The sequence below is a fragment of the Neopelma chrysocephalum genome, unplaced genomic scaffold (assembly GCF_003984885.1).
Source record: "Neopelma chrysocephalum unplaced genomic scaffold, ASM398488v2 Primary Assembly neopelma1_70, whole genome shotgun sequence".
Classification (NCBI taxonomy): domain Eukaryota; kingdom Metazoa; phylum Chordata; class Aves; order Passeriformes; family Pipridae; genus Neopelma; species Neopelma chrysocephalum.
Genome location: NW_020897730.1, coordinates 95,430 through 120,684, shown reverse-complemented (window position 1 = coordinate 120,684; position 25,255 = coordinate 95,430). Strand labels below are relative to the sequence as shown.

Below are 25,255 nucleotides of genomic sequence, written 5' to 3'. Positions count from 1 at the left end.
AGTGCTGCCTGTCTGTCTCCACTGTCTTAGAGCAAGCATTAGGAAACCAGGATAACTTGGTCACCTCAACATTGTACTTAATTTAAGCAGATTAAATCTCAAATAGTGTTTCCACATTGCAATCCTTTTAAGTTCAACAAGAAAAACTGATGCTAGGATTTACCAACACAGGCTCATTTTAGTAAAAAGAATAAAATAGCAACATACTTTAATAGCTTTGAATTTTGAAAAAATTCCTCTTCATATTCTTTAATAGATTCAATGCTTTCACTGCTGTTTCCTGGAGAAAGAAAAGAGTGCTGCAACAGTTCCATATAGACAGTTTTCTCTGCTACCAAGGACAAAATAAGCAGAGCTAGAGCTCTCTTTACCTTTTCCAGTAACAACTGCAAAATAACCCAAAGCTTTCATTGGGAAGAGTTTGCCTTCAATGATTTGCTGGATCTACGAAAATAAAGGATTAAAAAAGCCATGGTTAACTTTGCACAGAGACATCCTTTCCTTCATTTCCTTCAGCACAATTTTAAAGCCAGATCTGGTTACATCTCTGCATAGAGTACTGCAGGATGCAGTTTGTCATGGGACTATGAGTTCTACTGATATTTAAAACAAACAAAAAAATAAAGGCATAAAACAAATACGACATAACACAGCAAAACACAAAATACAGCAAAAACGCCTATACTTGAACACCCTTAAGCCTTTTTGGGAAATGAATCTTGTTCAGGTCACCTTCATGAAACAAATCAGTATTGTAGCAAGCTGAGACTGAAGTCACACACCTGATCACTAAAAACAAGGCCTGAGAGAGATTAAAATAACAACCATCAAAAAAAAAAATCACACTGAATACAGAAATAACTACTCAAAACCATCTAGAACAGGTAGGTCAGGTCCAATGTTTACAACAGTATCTCAAGTATTTTACCATGTGTGACTTCAGCCATCACAATGTGACAAAAACAGTTTCAACTCACCCTGTTTGGGCTAGCCACGTTTTTCTCTGCAAGATCAACCTTTGTCAACACAAAAATTGTCCTTTTTCCTTGGGGATCCATTTGGCTGACTAAGTCTGTGACAATACTGCGTTCTGCATCCACCGACCCATCTAAAATACACACAAAGTTGTGTTTCAGGGACGATGTAATCTAACACACTGAAGACACAGTAGGTGTCAAGTAAGTTTCATGTTACAACTTAAAACCAGTAAAATTAGACCCATTTTTATGTACACAGAGCGACAATTTGCTTTGTTCCCAGCATCATAAAAAACTAGTTTGTTCTATTTGTTTAAGTTTAGAACAATACCAGTTTGCTCAAAATATTCAACTCCATTATTGTATGCTGCCTCCAAAAATACTTTGGAAGAAATCTTGAATATTATCACCACCATTTTTCTTTAATGATTAAAAACTCTTATCAAAAAGTTGCTTTTTGCCAGACATTCTGCACAGATTGCCTTAATTTATAAACACACATTTCACAGCATTCTGTTTTGTACACCATACAAATTAGCACAAAAGGAAATTTAATACAATCAGGGTAGATCCCAGAGTAACATAAGAACCCTGATTAAAACAAAAAGTCCTGCCAGTTGGATAACTATCTAGACTCTGATTACCTTGAATACAGAGGATGATGGCATTAGGATTCTGCATGTAGGCCTTGCTGATGCTAAAGATAGTTTCCTTTGTATCTGGAGCCATACCTGATGTCACAGTCTTTAATATGTATATGGAAATATATATTGAAAGAAAAAAGAAAACAAAGATGTTAAAAAAAACCCCGACAGCTCATGTTCTCACCAATGACACTACCTCAGTTTCATGTGTTAATTTAAATTTTTTTTTTATTTATTCCATACTTACACTAATGACTCCAGGTAAATCAACCAATACCATTCTCTGTAAACCAGGACCTTTCACACTTAAGGAGATGGTCTGTGAGGTAAAATTGAAATTCAAGGTTTATACACACATCTACTTTGCATGTAGTTGCATACACAAACACACGCATAGAACTATATAAATGCGTATTTACACATATATGCTTTAATCAGTAACAACCTGTAAATTTTAAATAGGAAGTACAACTTTAAATGCAAGTAACTGTCATATAAAACTGATTTTAACAATTTAACAGTCCAAATACACTTTGCAAGTGCAAAACACTAAGTATACACTAACTGGATTCCCCACAGTATCCCAGTTGAAGAATACTTACAAAAGATATACATGTACAGACATTTGTCATTAAATATTTGAGAAGTCTTACCTCAGTGCTAACAGTGCACCCTTCTTTCACACTATTTCTCATTCTGATTTCTATTTCATTTCTCAAAGCTGCAAGCTGTTACAAAAAAAGCAAAATATAAAATTTCACTCTATTTAAACAGGGGCTTACGGATCACAAAGACACACTTTTTTCAGTTAATAAAAGTCACACTGACTTCCAGTCACTTCTTTATACTTACATCCTCCTCTTTGGTCAGATCAAACTCCCGAGAGCTGTCTTTGAATAAAGCCACATGGTGGGGACCTTCACTAAGTGTTACCTAAATGGTAAAAGCCTGATGAGAAAGCACAGCAAATCTAACACAGAGAAACATGAGAAGTATGTGCACTTCCCACTGTAGGAATACAACTATATATAATGCGTATTTAGCAAAGTATTACTTAATGGTAGGCATTACTACTACACAGATAGTATACACGGATTATATATTGGCCTGTGGAGGTTTTATCATTGGCTGAAACAACCCTCTTGCTTAGAGGCCATTTTATAAGCATATGTTTACAAATACTTCAATTAATGGCATGATCAGAGAGAGAACAATACAGCAAATTCTGATTCAGAGATTATGATGCTTCTTACCTTAACAGGGGAGCGTGTCATCATCTCCCCAGACCCTCGGGGGAATATTCGGGCTTGGGCGATCATTTCTAACACGCTGGTTTTTCCTGCACTCTGATCTCCAACCACCACCACCTTAAGTGAAAGTTTAAACAGCTGTTGGCTTTCAGCAGGACATTCTGGAAGCTTAGACAGGCTGACCAGAAATACATGAATCTGTATCAAGAGCAGCTGTATTCTGTTTGATAATAAAGATGGAATCTTTGAAGAAGTACTAAGTTGTAGTCACGCAAAAAAATTGACTTAAGACAGTACAGTCCACAAAGCACCACCCAATGAAGAGAGGAAGGACTTGCTGCTCTCGTGGCAGGCAGCTCTTCTCTTCTTGTACAAGATCCTTTCAGCCAGCAAAACACTACACATCTGGTAGATGCTTATCCTGAAGCTGAATTCTGAAGTAGTTGCTGTCATTTCCCCATCATAGTGGTTTCCTATAGAAATTACCAGTGCTACAGGTGGTTGTGCAAGCAGGAAGCATTCCTGGCTGGCCCCTACACCAGCAGTCAGGTCAGCCAAACCCCTTCCCACAGCCCCCTCCAACAGCAGCACTGCTGTAGGGAGACAGCCAGGACACTTTACCCTCTAAGCTCCACTCACACACACTGGCAAACAACAGCCATTTTACAGAGCCGAGGAGGATGGGGTGCCCTGACTGAAACCATTTAAAATTACAAGCTGAGCACAGCACCAGTATCTGAACCTAGACAGAGAATATAATTAAATGCTTTATTCAATTATAAGACTGGTGTTTCATAAAAAAAAATCACTGAATTTGTTATGTACTCACTCTAGGTAGGTGATCTTGAGTGTTATAACTGGCATCATAATCAGACAGTATGTCAAGTACTTCAGAATACATATCAATCAAGGATTTCTGCAAAAAAGAAGTACAGAAAGAAAACACAGCCAATTAAGACAACAAAGACTTAGTTTCAGACTACTTCATACGTAAACTCATGTGTAAAAATGTTTTTATTCTCTCCCGATGGTTTGAAATCTCAACTGTCTACACTGCAGCTCAGACCTTTGTTTCATGAAGTGCAATACCAAGTAAAGTCACTCCTTGCCTCCTGTGGATGAAAATACTACAGCATCTTGCTGAAGGAGGAAAACGAGAGCTCTTACTTATGTACAGCATAAGAGAACAACAGAGCTCAAAATTCAGTTTCCAAGTTAAGAAGCTGAACTGAGTTCCTTCCATTAAACATTGACTTACATCTTTAGTTTGATGAACAATAAGCATTAACAAAGGTATAGAGTTATCAATCTCATTCTGTACAAATAAGAACTCTTTATCTTCCAGTTCTCAGAGGAAAGAGCAAGATCAATATTGGTCAGTGAGTGATGCAGAGAGAGGTAGAAAACATCCATTTTTAGAATGCTCAGGATGTTTGCAGGCAAAAGCAAAAGCATACTTAGTTCAGTCTTCCTGGATTTATATAGAGCCATTAAATGATGTTTCCTGACCCCATAACTTATTCCTACCAAACTTAGTAAGACCCATGACACAGCGTAAAAGGTATGAGACTGTGTGTGTAAGAAGGTAAGGTGTAAGAAGACCTGGAAGCAAGATTATTAGAAAATACAGTGAAGCTAAATCAAATAACCCAATCCTCATTTCCCAATCACTTGGGTAGGTTATTTAGTTAGATGCGGTAACCCCTTTGTGCTCTTCAACTGAAGCCATTTCCAAAAGCTATGTACTTAAAAAAAAAAAAGGATGGGATGTATAACAACCTGGATGAGTCAAAAAATTAGCAGAAGTATCCTAAAACTAATGTTAAAAGTTAATATATGAATTAACAAATGGAACAGCATCATGGAAATAGTGGAAAATGTGGGATAATTACATTTTTATGTGGTTTTGTAGCACATAAATACCTTTAACTTCCTCTGATGAATTCCCTTGTCATCTCTTTGCAGTACCAATTTTCTTAATTCTTTGTTCTCCTTCTCTAGTCGCTCAAGCATTCTTTGGTATTTGAGCTACAAAATAGAAGGACAAATATACTTGTGTAATTATGGAAATAGTGCACTCACATACGCAAAGTTTTACCTATGGAAAATGTATAACCCCTCAGGCAAGTCCTTCAAAAATACGGAAACCTTTGTGATCATTAGCTATTAAAAATACAAGGCCATCAAGCAAAGACCATTAGAATTTTTTTTTGCAATGCAACTCCTTTGCTTCCAAAGTCCTAATAAGACCACACTGTTCCCATACTGATTATGTATGGGAATACATAAATCAATCTTTAGGCATCTTAAGTATCATTTTCAAAGAAGCTACGCTTATGGAATCAGACAGAAATTAGTGTCAGTGGGAACTGGCCATTCAGCCAAAAAGGTCACAGGGCTCAAATGTGAATCAGCATACAACCTCAGTTCAAGACACAACTGCACCAGCTCAGTCCTGTTTAGGAGATTATGATAGTACTCTGAAGATTACATTTTTTTTTTCTTTTTTGGTATCTACTCTGAAAATCACTTTCTATGATGTAGTAATGCATTTGGCCTGAGCATATTTTTAAGAACAAAAGAAATTTCAAGCTGTTAGTAAAAAAAATGTAAATAATAAATGCATTCAAAACTAGCAAATATATGAAGAAGCTACAAAAACCCGTATCAAAACAATGTGGCTGAGCCAAAAAGCCAATCAATTTAGAAGCCAACAGATAAAAGATTAAGTACAATAACTTCAGAAAACCAAAATACTGACAAATATGACTAATATGCATCAGCCCTGAAAAAATCTAGCTTAAAAATAACTAGTTCAGCCTTACTAATCAAGGAGATTAAAACTTTGTTGGAATGAGGTCTTGCATTCTGTAAGTCATTGTCAAAGAAAGAACAGACTAGACTGACCTTTGGTCTGTGCCAATACACAGAACTCTGTATTGATAAACTCAGATTGAAAAAAGCACTGCAGTTTAACCAAAGGTATTTCAGGGGTGCTTTTGTCTTGTAAATCTCAGTCTGCTGCACATAAATCACTACTTAAGATATCAGTAACTCAGAAAAGTCACCTGAGTGCGTAAAAGTTCTTCTTGAAGTTGATCAATCTTCTCTTTGTCAGAAACCTACAAAGAAAAATAATCACGGCTACTATCACTTGTTTAGTTCAACCACTGCAAATAACCAAACCACAAACTGAAAGCTTTGCTCCACATAAGAAAACTGACTTAACATGCATTTTAAAGCAAGTAAAATTCTTCAATTAGCATTTGAGATTTAAGGCTGATGGAAACCTCCACCTGCTACAGGAGATTCACATCAAAGAATTGTCTGAATTTCAGTACATGCAAATGCAAAAGATAATCCTTCAAGACTTAACACTAGGAAAGTGGGCTTAGGGAAAAGCAACTTTATACAGCGCTGAGGGAGTTTTTGGGCCAGTGAACTAAATGTAGGTTTTGTGGTCAAATTCTCAGGATCTCGTATGTTAATTCTCTGAATTAGCACGATGTTAATGGGGTAAAATCACTAGACACCTGATTACTACAGAAACTACTTTCAAGTGAGTATTCACTAATTCTGAATATTCACGAGGATTCCTATTTCATAGTTGTTTGTCAGAATTATAAATCTAAACAAGCCCCACAACTTCATAAATGTTAGTTAGGTAGGACAGTCTTGAAGGGTTATTTCAAAATTATTTAAATTACATTAAAACCTGGAAAAATTAAGATATTATAGTACAAGATATTTTGAAGTTCAAGGCATTAATGTAATAAGATCAGGCACTAAGGACCATTTTTAGACAAATATTCATAAAATATGTTCATCAAGATGTAATAAACAGTTGATTAAAACAATCCCCTTTTAATAACACACAGACAAAAGTATAAATGGTGCAATACAAATTGCTATGATGTAAATATTTACAAACAGCATAAAATCCAATAGTTGACTGATGAAATATTCAATTTAGAAAAAACTGTAATCTAAACAATTACTGGAAGCTTTAATATTTAAATAAACTTAATGTAATAAAGCTCATGTGACATTTACAACTCAAGGCAGCTTCAGATCAGAAGAGTATACTATCTACTATGCAGAGGACAGCTGTCATTTAGACAAATTAATTCTGTTACTATAATTTCACAACAGTTGTTACAGATTAAACAAGACAAAAATCCACAATTATTATTAGTGATCAATATTATTTAGCTATTAAGACTGTAATGTACAGAATTCTGTCTGCACTTTATAGAAAGAAATCCAAGCTGACACTTCCATCTTTGTCCAATTATTTTCTTGGTTGAGTAACAGCAAAGAGGAAGTGCTGTCAATTAGCTTTTCATTTCCGTTAATTAGTTCAGCGGTAGCAAAAGTGCATCAGAAACAGGGTTAGTTTAGCAGAGAGGACTTGATGGTGCAGCCACAAGGGGGTATATGTAAATAAATATTTACATATACACACTTTCAACACCTCAGAGACATAAGGGGAAAATAAAAGTAGAATGGCAAAGAGAACGGTGTGGAGAGTCATAAGAAACAAGAAAATTAAGGAAAGAAAAGGAAAAGAAAGTGTTTCCATGTGGTACAGACTTTCAAAACAGTCAATATTTTCCTGTTCTCTGCTTTTAAGCAAGCTGTTCTCAAAGGACTTGTGATGCACCTCTGAAACCCATTCCTACAGACACCTCTGACCACATGAGAAGTGTCTCTATGGGCTGTGTAATTATGTTCAACACAGTGAGTCAAAATATTGCCCACAGCGTACAAGTTGCAAGATATGAAGCAAAGAATTATCTGGCACTAGATGGTTAATTAGGTAAGCTATGTCAAAAATAACAAACAGCTCTAGAATGATGTATTTGCCCCAGTGTTTGGTGCAGGTGTTATTTCAGTGTTAGTACCAACAGTGCTTTGAACATGTACTCCATAAACAGTGCTAAAAATGTTTAAGTCGCCAATATTGAAAAGCTAAAACTAACAATCTGAAGTATCGATAGCCACACGACTAATCTACATTTTCCAGACAAAAAAAAAAGTAAAATAAAAAATTAACTACTAAAGTATGCCCATATAGGTACATCAGTTTTTTTTAATCCAGTTCACCCTGGTTTGTACATCAAGATTCCTCCTTCTTTCCCCATTGCCAGCATAAAGAGCTATGAGAAAACTGGAGAGCCACTTTTAATCAAGGGTTCCTGCACACAGATGCAGATACCTGTTTACTAAGATTACCGAAAGCTCCTCAAATATTTTGCAGAGCTGTTGCTTTCCAACAATATTTGTTACATATTGTACAAAATAATTACATGCCTCTGAAAATCCAGTACATTCAAAACCACAGTTACTGCTCTTGTATATTCTCTGACAATACTACTAATAATTTTAAATTGATCATCTACAAAACTACAATGATTTCCACATAAATGAAACTATCAAGGTCCAGACCAAATGCATTTAAGCAGCCATGCACAGTGAAGCTCTATAAACTCAAAAATTATGCTGCTAAATATTTATGATAAGGCTGACCAAAAAAACCCAAAAGGAAACAATCGTTTTTTTGTTTTTAGTATCCTCTCTTGAGTGTGAGATGGTTCTTACTATTATTTAATTTACAACTGTGATAGATCTAATATTGAGTAATTAAATTAAAATGGAAAAATGTGCAAGAAAATCAGCCAACAAAACTTCTCTAATAGAGAAGCCAACTTAGTTAAAAAATAAACAACATTAGTTTATATATTTTCAAAAGGACCTACGATGGTTTATTTTCATGACAGGAACAATTTATTCTTCTAAAGGAGAATCTGGATCAATAATTAGGATCTTTGAGTCCTACCACCATATTAAGATATTAAAGAATAGTCTACCATCTCTTTTAATTTGATGCAAGCAAAAAGATTAGTGTGACAAACAAAGACACATTCCTTGTCATAAGGTATGTATGCCAAATGGGAGACCTAAATGCTAAATTAAAACTTTTTATATGCAAAGGTAGGTAGACCCTCAACACTCAGAAGACACAAAGTACCTTCCACAGAGGGTAGGATAATATTTCCAAAGATAATCCTTAAAGTTGCTTCACAGCTTGGGAATTGTGGAATTAGTTGCAACAAAGCACTAACAAAGTAGAATTTCAATCAGAAACAAATGCAATATCAAGTTCATTTTTCCTTCCTGATTGTGTTTATTGGGCTGATAAAAATTTATATATCAAATATTGTATTGCCTTTCCAGCAATTTTTACAATTTATACATTTTATTATAAACTTCAAGCTACTATTCCATACTCCAGCTCTCTCAGTAAACTGTATACAATCTGACAGAGGCTGAAGAAGTTACCTTTATTAAAAAAAAAGTAACTGAAGAAATAGAGAATATTTAGACCACTGAAGACATTTTTACTCTTACTAAAACACACATCTGGAAGGGAGTGAATGCAAGAACAACTGTAGGACACATACTGAGATAAAGTAATCTCAAATAATTAAATTTACATTACATTTTATTGTACGATGCTTAGACTCAGTATAACTGAGAATAGAATAGATCAGTGTTATTTTAAATCCAGACAGAATATTAACTAAATAAATTTGAAAAATTAAATGAGGAAAAAATGTCTTTCACCATCTTTTTTTTTTAAATTAAAGGAGCATTAACAGTTTAGAATGGCCAGGGGTTCTAAGTCTAAAACATAAAAAATAATATGGCAAGAAAATAAAACATTTGAGTATGAAATGCTACTATACTTTCAGAGAACAGTGATCTTCCTCTGAACTAAAAAGCATGACAATTACATCAATTGCTATACAATTATGTCTAAAAGTTTAGACATTAGTTCACATTTAGTGTATTCCTCTTTCTGTGGGATTTATCTTCAGATGTACAGAATATCAGGTTCTGTACTCAGTGCTCAATTCCAAAGCTGTTGAAAAGCACAAGTAATCAGAAAGCTTTTAAAGGGGCACAGAAGCAGCCAACAAATCAATGCAGTCAAGAATTACACATTGTAACAGATTAGACAACTAAAATATCCCAATTTATGAAGAATTTCCAATTAATCTCAGCCATATAATAATTAATAAAATGACGTTAAATTAAGTAAGTGAAGTGAACTGCAGATGTTCAACAATCACAACATATCAGTATAAATTCTGCTTTAAAACAAAGGACTACCTTCGATTAATATACAGTAGCTACTGTTATTATTAGCAGTATTTCATTGTCTATGCAAAATTGTTTCTAAGGAGTTCCTGTCATTTTCAGATTGGTAACAGTATAAAGCAGGGAAAAAAGTTCCCAGACATGTATTGCCTGAAAATAGCTACACTGTTACAAGATAAAGCTACCATGAGCAACAGTAAACAGACTTGACATTAATTCACATACTTTCCTTAAATGTCTTTTTAATGTATGAACATTAAATAATAGTTTTTATAGACAGAGAACATATGTTCAATTTCTATGTGACATGAATTACCTGTTCTGCTTTTAACATCATGCTTTAAATGCAACTTGGTTAAATTGAAACAGGACTATACATACACACTACACTGTAGTGAAGCTGGCTGTAGTAATTATTTGGGCCCCTGATTTAATTAGTTAGATTTTTCTAGCTCAAATGCAGAAGGCTGGAGTATTTGATTAGTGTGAATGCAGTACATATGGTCCCTTAAGCCATCACCTTTCGCTTCTGCTGGGATGAGCCCATGTTATATTGGCCAGTGGCTCTGCGCGCTTCCTCTTCGTGCTGCTGGATTTGTTGTTGTAACAGAATGAGTTCCCCAAGCAGGCCCTGCCATGAGTTTATAATAAAAAGGAGAGGAAAATTTGCGGTGTAAGGAGAACAAAGTTAAACCAAAGGGTATAACAAAGACAGATGAAAACCAGGTATGAATGGGTCAGTTCAAACAAAAGTGAAATTTCATTAGCAAGATCTCTTGCTACCTGGAGTGGATAGAGCCAGCAAAACTATGCATTTTGCAAATCCAGGTAGAACAAAACAATCACCATTTAGCTACACTTCATAATTACATTCAACGTTGACTAGGCATCTAAATATTTTAAAAATTCAACTATGCTGGCTTTAAAATATTCTCAAAGTATTCAGAATTTCATTTCAGTTACTCATACCAAAAGTTCTTAAGTATCAGCAATTTTTCAGAACCTAACTATCCATGTATCTACAGTGTTTTGGATATTCTACACACAGCTGTGCACAACAGCTAAGAGGCTCAGCTTTGTCATAGAAGTTCTCTTTTTGTTTTTATACCCAGCAAAACACAGACAGTTTATAGAAAGATGATTTTTGCCTGCTACCTAATTTTCTCAAACTATCAGAAGAATAGTTTCTAGAGCATTCAAAAAAAAAAAAGCGCTCCCTCTCCACTTCTGAAACACACTGCAACTTAAATTGATACTGTCATAATCCTTCATGACACTTCAAAAATCCCTAAAACTTAATCCTTATTCCTTTACTCATTCAGCATTTCCACAAAGCTTAGTTTTCTCCACTTCTCCCTTCATAGAAAATATTCTCATAATGGCAAGCTGTCTTTCAAAATTAGTTTAGAAATATCATGCCAGTATTTACCATAACTTTATGAACAGGTTATTTCAGAGAATGCAGACAAAAGGATTAATGAACTATTTAAATAATGCTCTTTACAAAATAATACATCATATTCTAAGAAAACATGCAGTGAAATGAAATGTTTCAAAAATGTACTTCAGGAATGAAAACAAACCCTGAAATAGAACTTTGGTGTAAGAATTCAAGACATCTATGATCAAGTTATATATTTGTTGCATGAAATACACACACAGGCATGTACACATAAGGATAAACAACACAGGAGAAAATGCAAAAAGGAGAAAGACAACCAAATGACCAAATACAAACGTTTGTTAAATAGTGATTTGTATCATTTCAAACACAGAAAAATCTTCTCATTTGTATTTTACTGAATCATTTCAAGATTTAATAAATGTCTCTACTGCCAGCCTAGTAAATGCATTAGAGCAGCGCCAGGAACCAGGCAAAAGATTTCATTTCTATACAGCAGCAAGGAGAGAGACCCTCAGAGCTATACTTAATATCTGAGGAACAACAATAATAATTTGCCATTTTTGCAGACAGGGAAACTCTCAATATGACCTGACACATTCTATTTAAACATTGTTACGGGTCAAAAAAATGCAAGAAAAAACACTGAACAAAATCTGCCATGAAGGCCTTTTAGCATTTGAACAGAAAATGTAACAAATGTTTGAAGTCACCAAATCTAACTATTTATTGAGCAATTACTTTCTAAGACATCTGGTACATGTGACTCTTATTCCATAGTAAAATATGAAAAGCCGTTTTCAACTACAGTTACCCCATTTAATAAAATATTCAAACAAAAAATAAAGTGGTTTAAAGGCTTCTCTGTAACCCTTTCTTTTTTGTATATATCACTCAGTAATCTTATTAATATGATTTCCTTTATATTCTGTTTTTTAATTTATACCTTTGTATTAAAAATATAAAAATTATATGTATATATTTTATATATAAATATATAATAAATTAAAAATATTAAAAATCAAGAATTTTAAATAGCACAGAACTATACACACAACACCCAGGCTGCTAAGAATCAGGACACAAACAAAAATATTTACATGTCTCTCATTGGACACTGTGTGTCCCCTCCACCAAAATCAATCATTCCAGTGTAAAACTAGGTTTATTTTCAAGAATTTCATCTAGAAAAATCAACACTTAATCCATTAATAGGATTTCAAAAATCAAGTTCTTTACAATCATTTTATTAATTCTTTTCACTGTCAAAGAAACAATGTAAAGGGGAATAACAATAGTTGACAGACCCATTCAGATAAACTCTGCAAAGTCATAATGAGAAACTGGATGCAAAATAAATTAAAAAAAAAAAATCAAAACAAGTGCTGACATTGTTCCTGCATATACTTTAAATTCCCCTCCGTTATTTGACATTAAAAGTAAATATAATGTACTTCAGCTGAGTATGACTCTCTCTTTAATTTAAAAGCAATGCAAAAGTATGAAAATGATAAGAAGGGTAAAGAGGCCAATTTTTAAAAATCTGAATAAATGTCACAGTTTTATCCAGAGTACCTAAATTGGGAATATAATGGTCCTATTAATAAAAAAGAGAAAATTATGGAAATTTGATTGCGTAACTTGCGAGAACGAAACAAACAAGGTGTTTTTTAAAAAAATAAAACAGATCAGAGTCAAGTGATATTTGTTACTCAAGTCTCTTTTTCCCTCTCCAGCAGCAGCTGCAGTGAAGGGCTGTGGGATACTGTGCTGCTTCTTCCACTGACGTAGGTGACCCAGTGCAGGCCAAGCAAGGCAACCACACGCTGCCAACTCCTTAACAGTGCAGCAGATTCTTCAAGGCATGAGATTTTAATCCAGGCAAAAAGAGATTTAAACTCCATTTATTTAAATTACTATCTGAACACTCCACACTCAATTTAATTCTCTCCTAAAAATATGGTACCTTTTGGATTAAGTGAGAGATTATGAGGTAAACACATTAGCTGACAGGAAGCAGTACAGTCTGATTTGATGTTCAGGGCACATTTCACTCGCTCAGTTACTTTGCAAAGTAACTGGTTTCTCATTCATTCTAATCAAAGTTTTTAGAGACCCATCTGAGGATCATGCCCAATAACAATTCTCCAGAACATTTCTCCCAATAAGCAATTCCTAGATTCCTTTATCAGTTACTAATCTCTTCACAACGAAACAAAGAAAATCAGCTCAGATACATTTAATACCACACTACAGCATTTTATGCATCCATACAATCACAATTCTTAAACTAGTATTGGTGGACAGTGGTAAGCATTGAATGTAAAAAGGCCATCTAATTCATTGTCTTGAAAATAATAATTTTGCCCACCAACAAACTTAATGATTATGTTTTGTTAGGTATTCATATGTGACTTGTTTGAAATATTCTGACCAAAACTGATCATATTAATTAGTAAACCAACAGTTTCTAAGCAAAATGTATTGGATATGATTGGAATAACAAAAATCAGTAGACCAGACTAAATTTTCTAAACCATACTGATTTCATATGGGCAGATATTTTCCATATCACAGCCAAAGTTTTGTTGGCAACATTAAAATGCAGATGACACTGCATAAAAAAAAATACAGGATAATAACAAGTTTTAATAGTACTACTGGTATTCAGTAAAAATTCCAGTTAATTTAGTTATTAAAGACAATAAACTCAGATGGCCACTTCTTCACAAACCAACAGTAAGGTATATTTTATGTTTTATACAGTGAAACCTGTGCTAAGCAATCACTCAAGAGAAAATAAAACCATATAAATGGACAGTTTACAGACAAGTGGGAAATAAAAAGCTAAGTTAATTCTCATGTAGAAATCCATCACTATTCTATAGGGGAAAAAATGGTATTAAGATGTGAGCTTTGTACAGGTTTCACTATACATTGTCATGCAGTATTAATGTAGAATAAATGTATACATGCCTGTATATACAGAAAAGTCATTTATGGAAAAGCCCCAGTTCAGACACTTTTAGTTGCAAAAATAACTATATGATTATTTACAAATTCCCTGATATATACTGCTTTCCTTCCATTTTCAAAAATAAAACGAGAAAAAACGAAAAGCCTTTAAAGAATGAGCAACATGACAATTTAGGAATTTAACAGAAACAAGATCTACTGTTCATGAAAACAAAAAAAAATTAAATGCTAAAACTTTAAGTTATCAAAATACAGTAACTTTTTTTCCCACAGAATAGTAACAAAAATGTCACGTATGCTTTATCTAGATAAAGTAAAAAACAGATTGCTTTAAGAAATGGAAATTCTTTATTAAGACAGGAATTGTTAAGTAAGAATCACAACTATGAAAATGTCAATAGAAATGAGGTTGCAAGCAGAAATGCTTAAAAATAACTATAAAAGCCTAAACCTATTTCAGTAATAAGCTAGAAACTCAAGTGCTACTGAGAACATGCCCTGAAAAATTACAAATGCACATAAAATACCTAAAATTACATTCTTATAAAAACCCAGATTTTCTTAATAATGCAATTCCTAAAGATTTTTATGACTGCCTCAAATACCACAAAATTTATTATCACTGCACTGTTTATATATATGAAAAGCAGTAATGCATACTCAAGTAATTTTCAATGATAAATTCTTTTCAAGCTGCTTCAAATAAAATCTGCAACTAGCTACTGATGCAGTTTCAAAAAATAAATACCCATTTATCAAGAATGTTCAGTTTTGCAAGTGAGTAATTACCTTCTTGAACTGTTTGTCATTGTCATAGCCCTGGTCAGTAGCCCTGAATGCTGTTTCTCCTGGAGCACCTAGAACATAATTAGAGAAACTCATAAGATGCAAAAGGCACTTAAAATTCTCAAACTACAGCTACCATAAAATTAAAGCTTCAACCTCTATGAATGAGTAATTCAATAATCTTTGAAGTTCCTATAAAAAAAGATTAAACTTAAGAAACTGAAGAAGAAAATCAGTTTAAAACTCATCTGAAAATTTTTTACCTAGATTGCAACTCAGATTAGTTATATCACAAGTCAGTAGGCAGCTTCAGTTAGACTACTAGAAGTTCTCAAAATATTGTAAAATTAACTCCGAGAAACACAGAAGGATAATACGAATTCCACTGGTGTTACTGTAACGAGAAAAAAACCAGCAACTTTCCTATTGTAATGACATAGATTTTAAAAAGAAGCCTCTGGAAAAAGCCTGAAATAAAAAGCATCTGCTAAGGACTGTGGCAGACATATATCAATCATTCATCTATTCATTTTCAGAGGGGAGGATCTAAGCCAGGAAAAGATTTTTCCCCTGGAGAGTGGTTGGGCACTGAACAGGCTCCCCAGGGAAGTGGTCAGAGCACCAAGCCTGACAGAGTTCAAGAAGTGTTTGGATGATTCTCTCAGGCACATGGTGTGATTCTTGGGGTGTCCTGTGCAGGGCCACAAGCTGGACTCAGTGATTCTGATGGGTCCCTTCCAACTTAGCATATTTTATAATTCTATGAAGTATTTTCAAGATAGCTGGAAAGTATTTGTAAATCAATATTAAATTGCTGTAAATACTTGTGTCTATATTGATATTCATTCCTCTTAGTACAGTAGAGCTTTTAACGTTTGTTTTAAAAAGGCAGGTTAAGGGCAGGAAAAAGGGCTTTTACACACCTAACAACAGAAGTAGATCAGAAGCTCCTATGACTTCACTAACCAAATTGTAACCTGTGAAAAATCAGCAGAAGAGGGGAAATAAAAATTATAAATACAAAACAAAATGCAAAATAAAGATGAGGGATCTCTGTCTCATTTGGAGGACCACACAATCATAAATGGTCACTATGCCTGTGTGAGTATAATAACAAATAATAGGTGACATCTCACGATACCAGTCAATAACAACACAACTTTAAACTCTCAAAATTTTAAACAGCCAAAATACATAGGAGATTGTAATCTACTTGTCACACTGCTGAGCTTGGCCCCTACTTAGGTTCATGATGAGTTTGTAGGATTAATAAATTAATTCTTCCATTGACAGTACTTTAAAGAAACAAAACCACACTTCTTATGCACAATGATATGAAAATATTTACAAACACACTTAGAAGAATAACACCTCACAGATATCACCTTTCATGAATACAAATTTATGTGATTTGATAATTACTAAGGTATATAATAAGAATAATCTTGCACTTTATTACAAGAATGACTGGGTGTGCTCATTAGCAAGTCAGATATGATGATCAAATCAGTAACTTCTTAGTTACTGATAGAAATGTCTCATTTAAGTCTCCCAAAACATGAAAACCATTAAGCCTGCTACTGCCTGGGTACACTGAATAGATAGACCATTCCTGTGCCTTTTGTGAAGGATTTAAAAGTCCTACCCATTCCTTTGAAATGCAGCCCCTACCTAATCAAAATCTCCAAGCAAGTTCTTCTGGGGCCACGTCCAGATGGAAAATATCATTCAACCCAAATTCAACCCAAAAAAATACCTTTATTACAAATTCCTTATTTCACGCACTTGCAGTATTAAGAACCTTCATTCTTAATAATCCAACTCATTTCTCCTGTAAGAGCTGTGATACTGTTACTGTCCAGTGCCACTCTCACTTCCACCAAGTTCTAGCTTGTCAAATCCAGCTTCTCTGACTCACTGAAGGAATCAAGCTTTCAATCTGCTAAGAGTTGTACAAGAATTCTAGTTTTCTATTCAATTCCACATTTTGGTTCTCTGTATGTGCTACTAGAATTCTTGCTTTTAAAAATACATTACACTTACCCGTGTCCATAACACTTTCAGATGAGATATTCAATGAAACCATACATTTTCAGGATGCACTTTCTTTTAGTGTCTAAGGACAAACCTGCACCCTCATCTTGAATAGGTTATGCTTTTAAAATTAAAACTAAGCTGAAAAATTGTTCTCACCAGGAGATAGAAATCCTTTCAGTGAAGCGAAGCTTTCTCCAATCTTGTCAAAGTCAGGCAGAAGTTTGGCAAGGTCATCTGCATCAGGGAGGGCTTTGATAAGCTTTTCTAGGAAAACAGTACAACAGTTAGTGAGTAGGGGGTTTTTTCCCCACTTTTTTTGTGAACAAAAATGGGTTAGGCTGTAAAACCTAGCAACTGTTTCAGGATGCAGCTTTTTTCTGTTTTAAAAAAAGTATTAGGAAGTTTCTTTCCACATACATCTCCCCCCACTAGTGTTGGGAAAGACTATCAGATCGGAAAAACCAATTGCTTTTTTAGACTTTGAACTTCCTGATAAGTTAGTTGCCTCAGGTACTTTATAATTACCTAAAAATTACTGCTGCATTTCACCACATTTCATACATTATCTCTCATGTATTTTGTAGAGGATCGTTTAAAATTACACAGAACTCTAACTATGCTCACGTCTTGAACATTTTAAGAAAGGCTTAGTTTTCAATCTCATAATAAGCCAATTTTGTAATCCTTTAAAAAAGTCAAATTATTAGCTTTAAAATACTATAAAAATGTAGTGTCCACTAGCAATAGGAACAAGAAAACATTTGTTTCAGTTATTCAATCTGCATTTATCTATGTAATGCTCATACATGGCATGGAACTACATGATCTTTAAGGTCCCTTCCAACACAATGATTCTACATAGTAAAATCTTCATAAATGATTTTTTAAAAAAAGGAACACCACCTTTCTACCCTGCATATATAAGAAGCCAGTGCTTGATTTTCAGATTTTTCTCTTTCATCTGAAAATATGCAAAAACCTCTACTGTAACTTGAAGGTTCAGGAAAACAAGAGTCTATATTTTTCATTTTCTTTTCTTCTGTATCCTCAAGATAATTTTGTAGACAGGGAGGTTCACTATTTTTCCTTTTCAACTGGTCTTTTACTCACACATATTTTTTACTTATCTACTTATATCTTCACTTGTGTCATTCACATAGAAAGAAAGAACTTCATGCACAATACTACCAAAACCTGTGAAAGTCCCTTTGATCATGCTGCAAATCTTCTTTCAATAATAGGATTATATGGCATTATGAAAGGACCAAGAACATTCTCAAATGAAAAGATGAATTATGGAAAATCCATGCTAAACAATGCATAATTTCTTCCTACAAACACACACACAAATGCCTTGGTGAGACACACATCAAAGCTTAAACATACAAGTTCAGTCAAATTACAGCTAAGAAGTTACTCCTGGAGCCTGCTGAGGACCTATGCTCTTATGTTTAAATTTTACACGTGTAAGTCTTTAGATAGAGTAACAACATGGCTTTTGTGATACCAAAGTCGATCAGTTCATCAAGCTCCCAAACGAAGTCAGGAATAATCCACTTATATTCATCGAGATCTGGCATCATGTCCTTCCATTGATCATATGTCTAACACAAAAAGGAAAAAAAAGTGGTAGAAATAGAAAAAGAAATGTACATAGAGAAGCTTATGAGCAATCTATTGAAAAGTTATACCTACATATAAAACATACTAAACCACCATCTTTAGATATGAGTAATACTTGGATCTTTTAAAGTCTACAGTAGTTCTCCAAAACAACGTTTTCCATATTCACTCATCTTTACTGTCATTAGTTAACCAAACAATGACATTTTGTATTTCTGTGGCTATACCAAGAACTACTGTTTTGAAGTATGTAATAAGAAAGAAAAAATGCAAAAAATAGCTTGCAGAGATAAATACCTTCTTGGCTGTATAACCACCTCCTACTGCAGAGCCTAAAATAAGATAGCGAACTTTGAGAAGCCTTGATGCCAGTCTAGCCAGCCAAAAGTTCCTGTGGAACTGGTATCCATATTTTACATTTAAAAGTTTTGTTTTGCGAAGGGGAAGACGATTAAGAGAAGAGAACAGCTGGATGGATATCCTTAAAGGAGGTCTTTGAAGCTTTGAACTTGGATAGTAGGGATGATGAATACTGCGGCAAACAAGATGCAGGTTTTGAAGCGGCGATTTTCTCTTTATTCCACAACTGCTATTTGCCAGACTTCGGCAGATGACACTAAAAGAAAGAAATAAAAGCTCTAAGTAACTGGTTTCCTCAACACACCATTAACTCAAACGCCTCTTTAGAGGCAATTCACATTACATTTTAGCTGGTTACAGTTAATCTTATTATATCACTCTGAATGTACAATCTCCAGCCATCAGTGGTATGTACCAGGAAAATAAAAAGCTGTAAACATCGTTAATGGGTATGGAATTCCTAGTGATTACAGAAACAAAAACTTTATATACCATTTATGCAGTCTGTTATGAATTCAATTTAATTTCCGCACTGGAATAAGGCACGTAACACATCTGTGGTTAAACACAGTTTAGGCAAACAGGAGATTTGCAACACACAAGAAAACAGTTTGGCCTATCTTATTCTCTAAAAGAACTTTTAAAGAACATTTAAGTTTGTAGAGGATTTTCAAACTTCAAAGAAACAATACAGAGAAAAAATTCCTTAGTAGAATATATTTGTCTTATTTTGGCAAAGTAGACTCTGCTTTGGTTGAAAGCATGGACTCAATGACATCTTTCAGTTCCTTTCACTCTAACACACTGCAGCTCTGGGATTACAGGACTGTGGTTTTGTCTTGGGTTGTGCATAGACAACATTACTTCTGGAGATGGTTGTACCATGTTTGTTGATGCCTTTATGAAGGAACTGAGATTTATGCAAGAGGGAAAATTTCAGTCTGAAAGATCTGACTCTGAAAACAGAGCTCAGCCATGAAATGCACACATTGAAACACAGGAACTGCATCAGTCCTGCCCTGCCTACGTTAAACACTCAGCCTGGGATAAAGCTCCTTGTGTACTTTCAATTATACTATTCTGCACATTTCAACATCTGGGGGTAGTTTGGTTAGTTTAGGGAAAAGACAATTGCTCTGGAAAAAACAATTTCTTCTGTAGCGATTTTAGTCCCACCATCATATCAGAATGGTTAATATTAAATCATTTACTGGATGTGAAATATGAGTGAAGTTACAGTCTTGAAATTCATTACCCAGATATTTAATGTTTTCAGCAGAGACCTGAGGTAGCACATTCTGTGGCATCTACTCCTCATTATTTGTCTTCACCTGGGCTAAAGGCATTTTGTGTAATATTATTTTGTGTAATACTTTCTTCTCTGTGACTGTTCTTTTAGAATACACTTTTAGAATACATACAGCATTCAGTCTGTATGTTTAAACTGAAGGAAAAATTGAATTCCATCTCATAGTCTTAAGGCAAGAACTCAATCAACAACAATTGCCTTTTGAGTGGTATGCATATTTCAAACCCAGCCTCCTTTAATTAATATGAAAACTTATAATTAATTTAAAAAAACCCCACTATTCTTCCATTATACCAAACTTCCTCTTTCTTTCTTCTCTCCTCCCACTGCTAAAAACTCCTGATGAACACTGACAAAAAGAACACCTTCAAATCTTCACTGAACAGTGCAGTTAGATTGAAAACCATACTACAATATGCTATTAAATCAAGTATTTAATGAGTTCCAAATTTAAAGCCTCTGGAAAGCTGTTTTTAACAACAACAAATATTAGCCTTCCAGACATGTTTAGCTCTAGCACTGGAATCTGTCTGATTACAGGCCTGCAACTTCACTACTCTTATGTTGCCCTGGGATTATAAATGTCTTGTAAAACAAGAAAAAGTGGCCTGTTACACCTGTGATTACAAAGCAAAGGAAACCCAGCAAAAAGCATTGTGGCATTTTCTCATTCAGCACTAGACAACATTTATTTTCCTACTGCTGCTCCCACATGGGGGTTGGAACTGGTTGATCTCCAAGGTCCCCTTCCAACCCAACCCATTCTGTGATTCTATGAAACCTACAAAGGAGCATCGTGCTACTGCCGGCCATTCAGTTTCCCTGCTCCTGTCTGGAATGGTGCAGGGACGGAAAAACGCCTGGACATAAGGGTGGCCCGAGCTCCCCAAAGTGAGAATGCGGGAGACGCAGCTCCCTTCCATATGCACCACCTCCCGCAGGTGCCCGGGGAGCTGGAGGGCGGGGAATGCCTCGCCCGAGGGTATCGGCCCCCGGGGCAGCTCCGGGCCCGCCCCGTGACTCCCGCCCCGGGCACCCCGACCCGCGGGGGCCAGGCCCGCCGGCAACCTGCCGCGCCCGCCCTGACCCGTCCCGCTTACCAAGCCGACGCCGCCCGCGTCCGCCACATCCTGGGAGCCGGGAGGGGCCGAGAAGGGCCGGGAGCGGCCCGGGAGCCGCGGGAGCGCGGCCGGGATGAAAGCAAGGGCAGGGGGAGCCGCTTCCGGGAGCCCCGCGGCCCGCCCGGCTGGAAACCGCGCCTCCCCGCCCAAAGGTTCCGGGCGCCGCGGCGGCCAGGGAGGGAGGGTTTTGAGGGAGCACCGCGGGGGCTGCGTGGCCGGGAGCGGAGAGTCGGGATGGATTCGGCACGGCGGGATCGCGGATCCCCAACAGCGGAGTCATGGATCCGGCACGGCGGGATCACGAATCCCCCACAGCGGGGTCATGGATTCCCCCCCCTCCACGTCTGAGTACCCCCTCACCCCAGCGGTGTCAGGACTGCCCTCAGCACTTCGCCCATGTGCCCGTGGCTGCCCAGGGCACCGCCAGCACCCCCAAGGCCGCGGTGGGCCGGGTTGGGGAGGGTGGTGAGAGGAAGCCCAGCCCTCAGTGGAGGCATCTGGTGGTACCAGGGTCTTACACCCTGTTTAAATGGAAGTCTCATACGAGTCCCCGCGTGGTGAGAGGAAGCCCAGCCCTCGGTGGAGGCATCTGGTGATACCAGAGTCTTACACCCTGTTTAAATGGAAGTCTCATACGAGTCCCCAGTTGTTGACCTTGGAGAGTGCTTGACATGGGCAGCAGTGCTGCCTAGAAAGCTGGAAAACACAAGGTGTTTCCCAGAGGGCTTTTGTGGGCTGTTGGGGTTTTTTTCCGGCAGGACCACATTGAAGTGGGAGGCAGAGGATGCACTGGGAGAGTTCATCAGATCTGTCCATCTGCCCTCACACGGGATCAGCCCTGGTTAGGTAATTTCTGAGCACTGCATGCCACACCTGTCCCTAAAGACCACAGGTGTTGGAGAATTCACCTGACAATACCACTGCTGAAAGTATTCCCTCCTACCTCATTTGAATCTTTCCTGCAGCAAGTTAACTCTATCAACAGTGAACATGGATATTTTCTCCAATTATGTGTTTGAAAACTGTTGCCATGACTCTTCTCAGTCTCCTTTTTTTTTTTTTTTCTCCTTTCCTCTACATAAAACAACCCTAAATTGCTCTTCCATATTTTAGGACTCGTTTGTCATTCTTCTCAGTGCTCTCCTGTGGACTGTCACCAGTTGATTCACAGCTTCTTTTCTGTAATGTGGCCAGAACTGTGTGTCACATGCTGAGAAACCAAAAATGACGTTTGAGGTGTTGTAGAGGTCAGGCTTCTGTTTATATTGTGGGATTTTTCAAAGAAAAATAAATAGCACAAGGTTGACATGCTACATATGTGTCTTTTCAGGACTGAGATAAAAGTTGTTGGGATGAGGTGAGGCACATGTTTTTGCCTCTTGCTTCCCTACTTTTCAACTATTTATGTATTTATAAGTTTAAGAGACTATATTTTAAACCTTTACTTTTGTATTTTGGCTTGACCAGTTTTATTTGTTATTTATACTTGATTTTTTAAGGCAAATTTCAATTGAAAAATAAGAATGATTATACTTCATAGGACGTGTTACAAATAACCTTTTATGTATAAACATAAATGGAGAGTAATTCTTACTCTGAACAGTAGAGAGCGTCATACAACTGTTTCAATTCAGGAGAATTGAATGCTTTAGAAGCGTTTTCTCTAGGAGATGGTGAACCTGCTTAAGGTAATGAGCAAATGTCACCATCTTCTTTGGATCTGGATTACCAGATTTTGATGAAATATTATGAGACGTTGTCAAACTATGGAAATGATGAAAGTTTTACACCTTTAATCTGTTATTTCTTGGTTTTCAGTTGCAAAGATAAATACCCTTATAAGGGTGTTCTGTAGGAGCACAGATTGTCCATTGGAGATGAATAAACCTTTAAATAGTGAAAAAAATTGTATGAGTGTTGGTTCTTCCTTGGAGACCCTGATTTGCTGGGATACTCTGCATACAGCTCATCTCTTGTCTGTGACAGGGCAGCCAAGAATCCCTGCTGCACCTTAGTCTGCTACAGACACCAGAAAGAGCAAGACTGATGTTTGGGAAAGCAGCAAAAGCTGACCAGGCAGAAAAAGCGTGTGTGACATTCCTGTTTTCCATCCCTAGCACCTCCCAAAATAATGAGTCACTTCCCAAAATCATCAGCCTGCCTTAGAAAAGGTACCTTTGCAGTTGTTTCCTGCCTGTTATAGCTTCTAGATAGCAATGCTCATTTTTCCCATGTAATCAGGTTTATCAGGAATGGACTTTAATGCATTGGGGTTTTTTTAAGTTTTATTTGAAAATTGTGACTCTCGTATACTATCTGGAGTTCCCTTTGCTTAGTCTCAGAAGAACAAAATGAAAAGTTGAGAGGCTCGGATCGAGCCTCAGAGTTGCAATGGGAGGAAGAGGTAACACTGTAGCTGGGGTATGGAGAGCACCTTGTTCCCCCTTGATCTTATGCAATAAATCATCCTTAACACAGCTTAGTACAGTTGTATCCTTTTCAGTCCAGCCTCTGCTCTGGGCTCCTTTTGGAAGTGTGGTAGGTGTCAAGGCCAAATAACTTGGCTCCAGTGCCACTTGCTCATCGGCAGTATTTTCAAACACGTCTGTCCCTGTGCTGTGGACATCTGGTTTGCAGGTCTGTGCCCGGCTCACATTATTAGCAATAAGCAACTTTTATTATATTAACTGACCTAACTCCCTCATTTTGCCTTCTCTTTTCCCTGCATTTCTCCCATTTCAGTTTCTCTGAGCCTGCCCACTGAAGGATAGGCAGTGGTCTTTCCTGGTGCTTATCTGGGACTTGTAAAAGCCCAGGCCACATGCATAAGGAATAGGAACTAACTCGGTACCTCTTGATCTGTTTCAGTTTCCCTATAAATAATATTTTAGTTTTCTTAACATATTTGCTGGAAGAACAGGTTTTCCTTTCCTGACCTCATTCCTAAAATATTTGTTGTGTAACTTCTTAAAAAGTAGCAAAGTACAAGGAAATAGTAGCGAAATGAGAATGAATCACAAGACTAATAAGCAAATGCAGGCCAATAGTAGCAAAAAAAAAAAAAAAAAAGGAGTTGGTAAAACCCTCAGTGTTGTTTTCCTGCCAGCTTCCTTTTGGCTCTGATTTGAAGGTCAGAGTCATCTATATCCAGCTCACTGACATTAGTGGGAAACTCCAGTTCCCCCAGGAGCGAGTCTCCCAAAGCTATATAGTGAGGTCAGAAGGCAATCCATGATGATATTCTTGATAATGAATAAACAACCTGGTTACAGATCCTACATAGCTGGATCCTGACACGGAGTCAGTGCATAAATCCACCTGCACAAACTGGGGCCCTTGTTTACAATTTCAGAGCTTGGATTTTTTTCCAGGGCATATGTGGGGATCACTGTTGGACACTTAGTTCAGACTGGTTGCTAAGAGTGTTAACAACAGCAATGCCTATTTTCTTTCTTATTTGGACACACTCCTGGTCTCCAGTGATTCCATAATCTCTTGAAGAGAAAATACTCCCCTCCTGCCCTCCCCTAAAAGTTTCATGCCAACAGCACTTGCTTGCACCTGTCAGAGTTATGACCCAGAGTCATATTGTGGCAAACACTTGTG

The 25,255-nt window shown here is 36.5% G+C and overlaps 1 protein-coding gene across 8 annotated transcripts in view; it reads right to left on the bottom strand.

Annotated features, from left to right (window-relative positions):
- Positions 1-21,716, bottom strand: part of OPA1 (OPA1, mitochondrial dynamin like GTPase) — a 53,149-nt gene extending 31,433 nt beyond the window's left edge. Inside the window, exons 1-18 of one of the 8 annotated variants that reach the window (XM_027686018.1) lie at positions 21,629-21,716; positions 19,157-19,475; positions 18,744-18,840; positions 17,393-17,500; positions 16,123-16,176; positions 15,203-15,270; positions 10,556-10,666; positions 5,940-5,993; positions 4,795-4,899; positions 3,701-3,787; positions 2,875-2,988; positions 2,474-2,554; positions 2,275-2,349; positions 1,869-1,940; positions 1,622-1,721; positions 978-1,108; positions 372-444; positions 208-280 (exon numbers count right to left, since the gene is read on the bottom strand). In XM_027686018.1, coding sequence (XP_027541819.1) covers positions 208-280; positions 372-444; positions 978-1,108; positions 1,622-1,721; positions 1,869-1,940; positions 2,275-2,349; positions 2,474-2,554; positions 2,875-2,988; positions 3,701-3,787; positions 4,795-4,899; positions 5,940-5,993; positions 10,556-10,666; positions 15,203-15,270; positions 16,123-16,176; positions 17,393-17,500; positions 18,744-18,840; positions 19,157-19,475; positions 21,629-21,657 — 1,751 coding nt within the window. In that variant the 5' untranslated portion in view covers positions 21,658-21,716. The remainder of the gene's footprint in view (positions 1-207; positions 281-371; positions 445-977; positions 1,109-1,621; positions 1,722-1,868; positions 1,941-2,274; positions 2,350-2,473; positions 2,555-2,874; positions 2,989-3,700; positions 3,788-4,794; positions 4,900-5,939; positions 5,994-10,555; positions 10,667-15,202; positions 15,271-16,122; positions 16,177-17,392; positions 17,501-18,743; positions 18,841-19,156; positions 19,476-21,628) is intronic. The other 7 variants (XM_027686019.1, XM_027686023.1, XM_027686021.1 and 4 more) reach the window with 7 other exon arrangements.
- Positions 21,717-25,255: the final 3,539 nt, after the last annotated feature.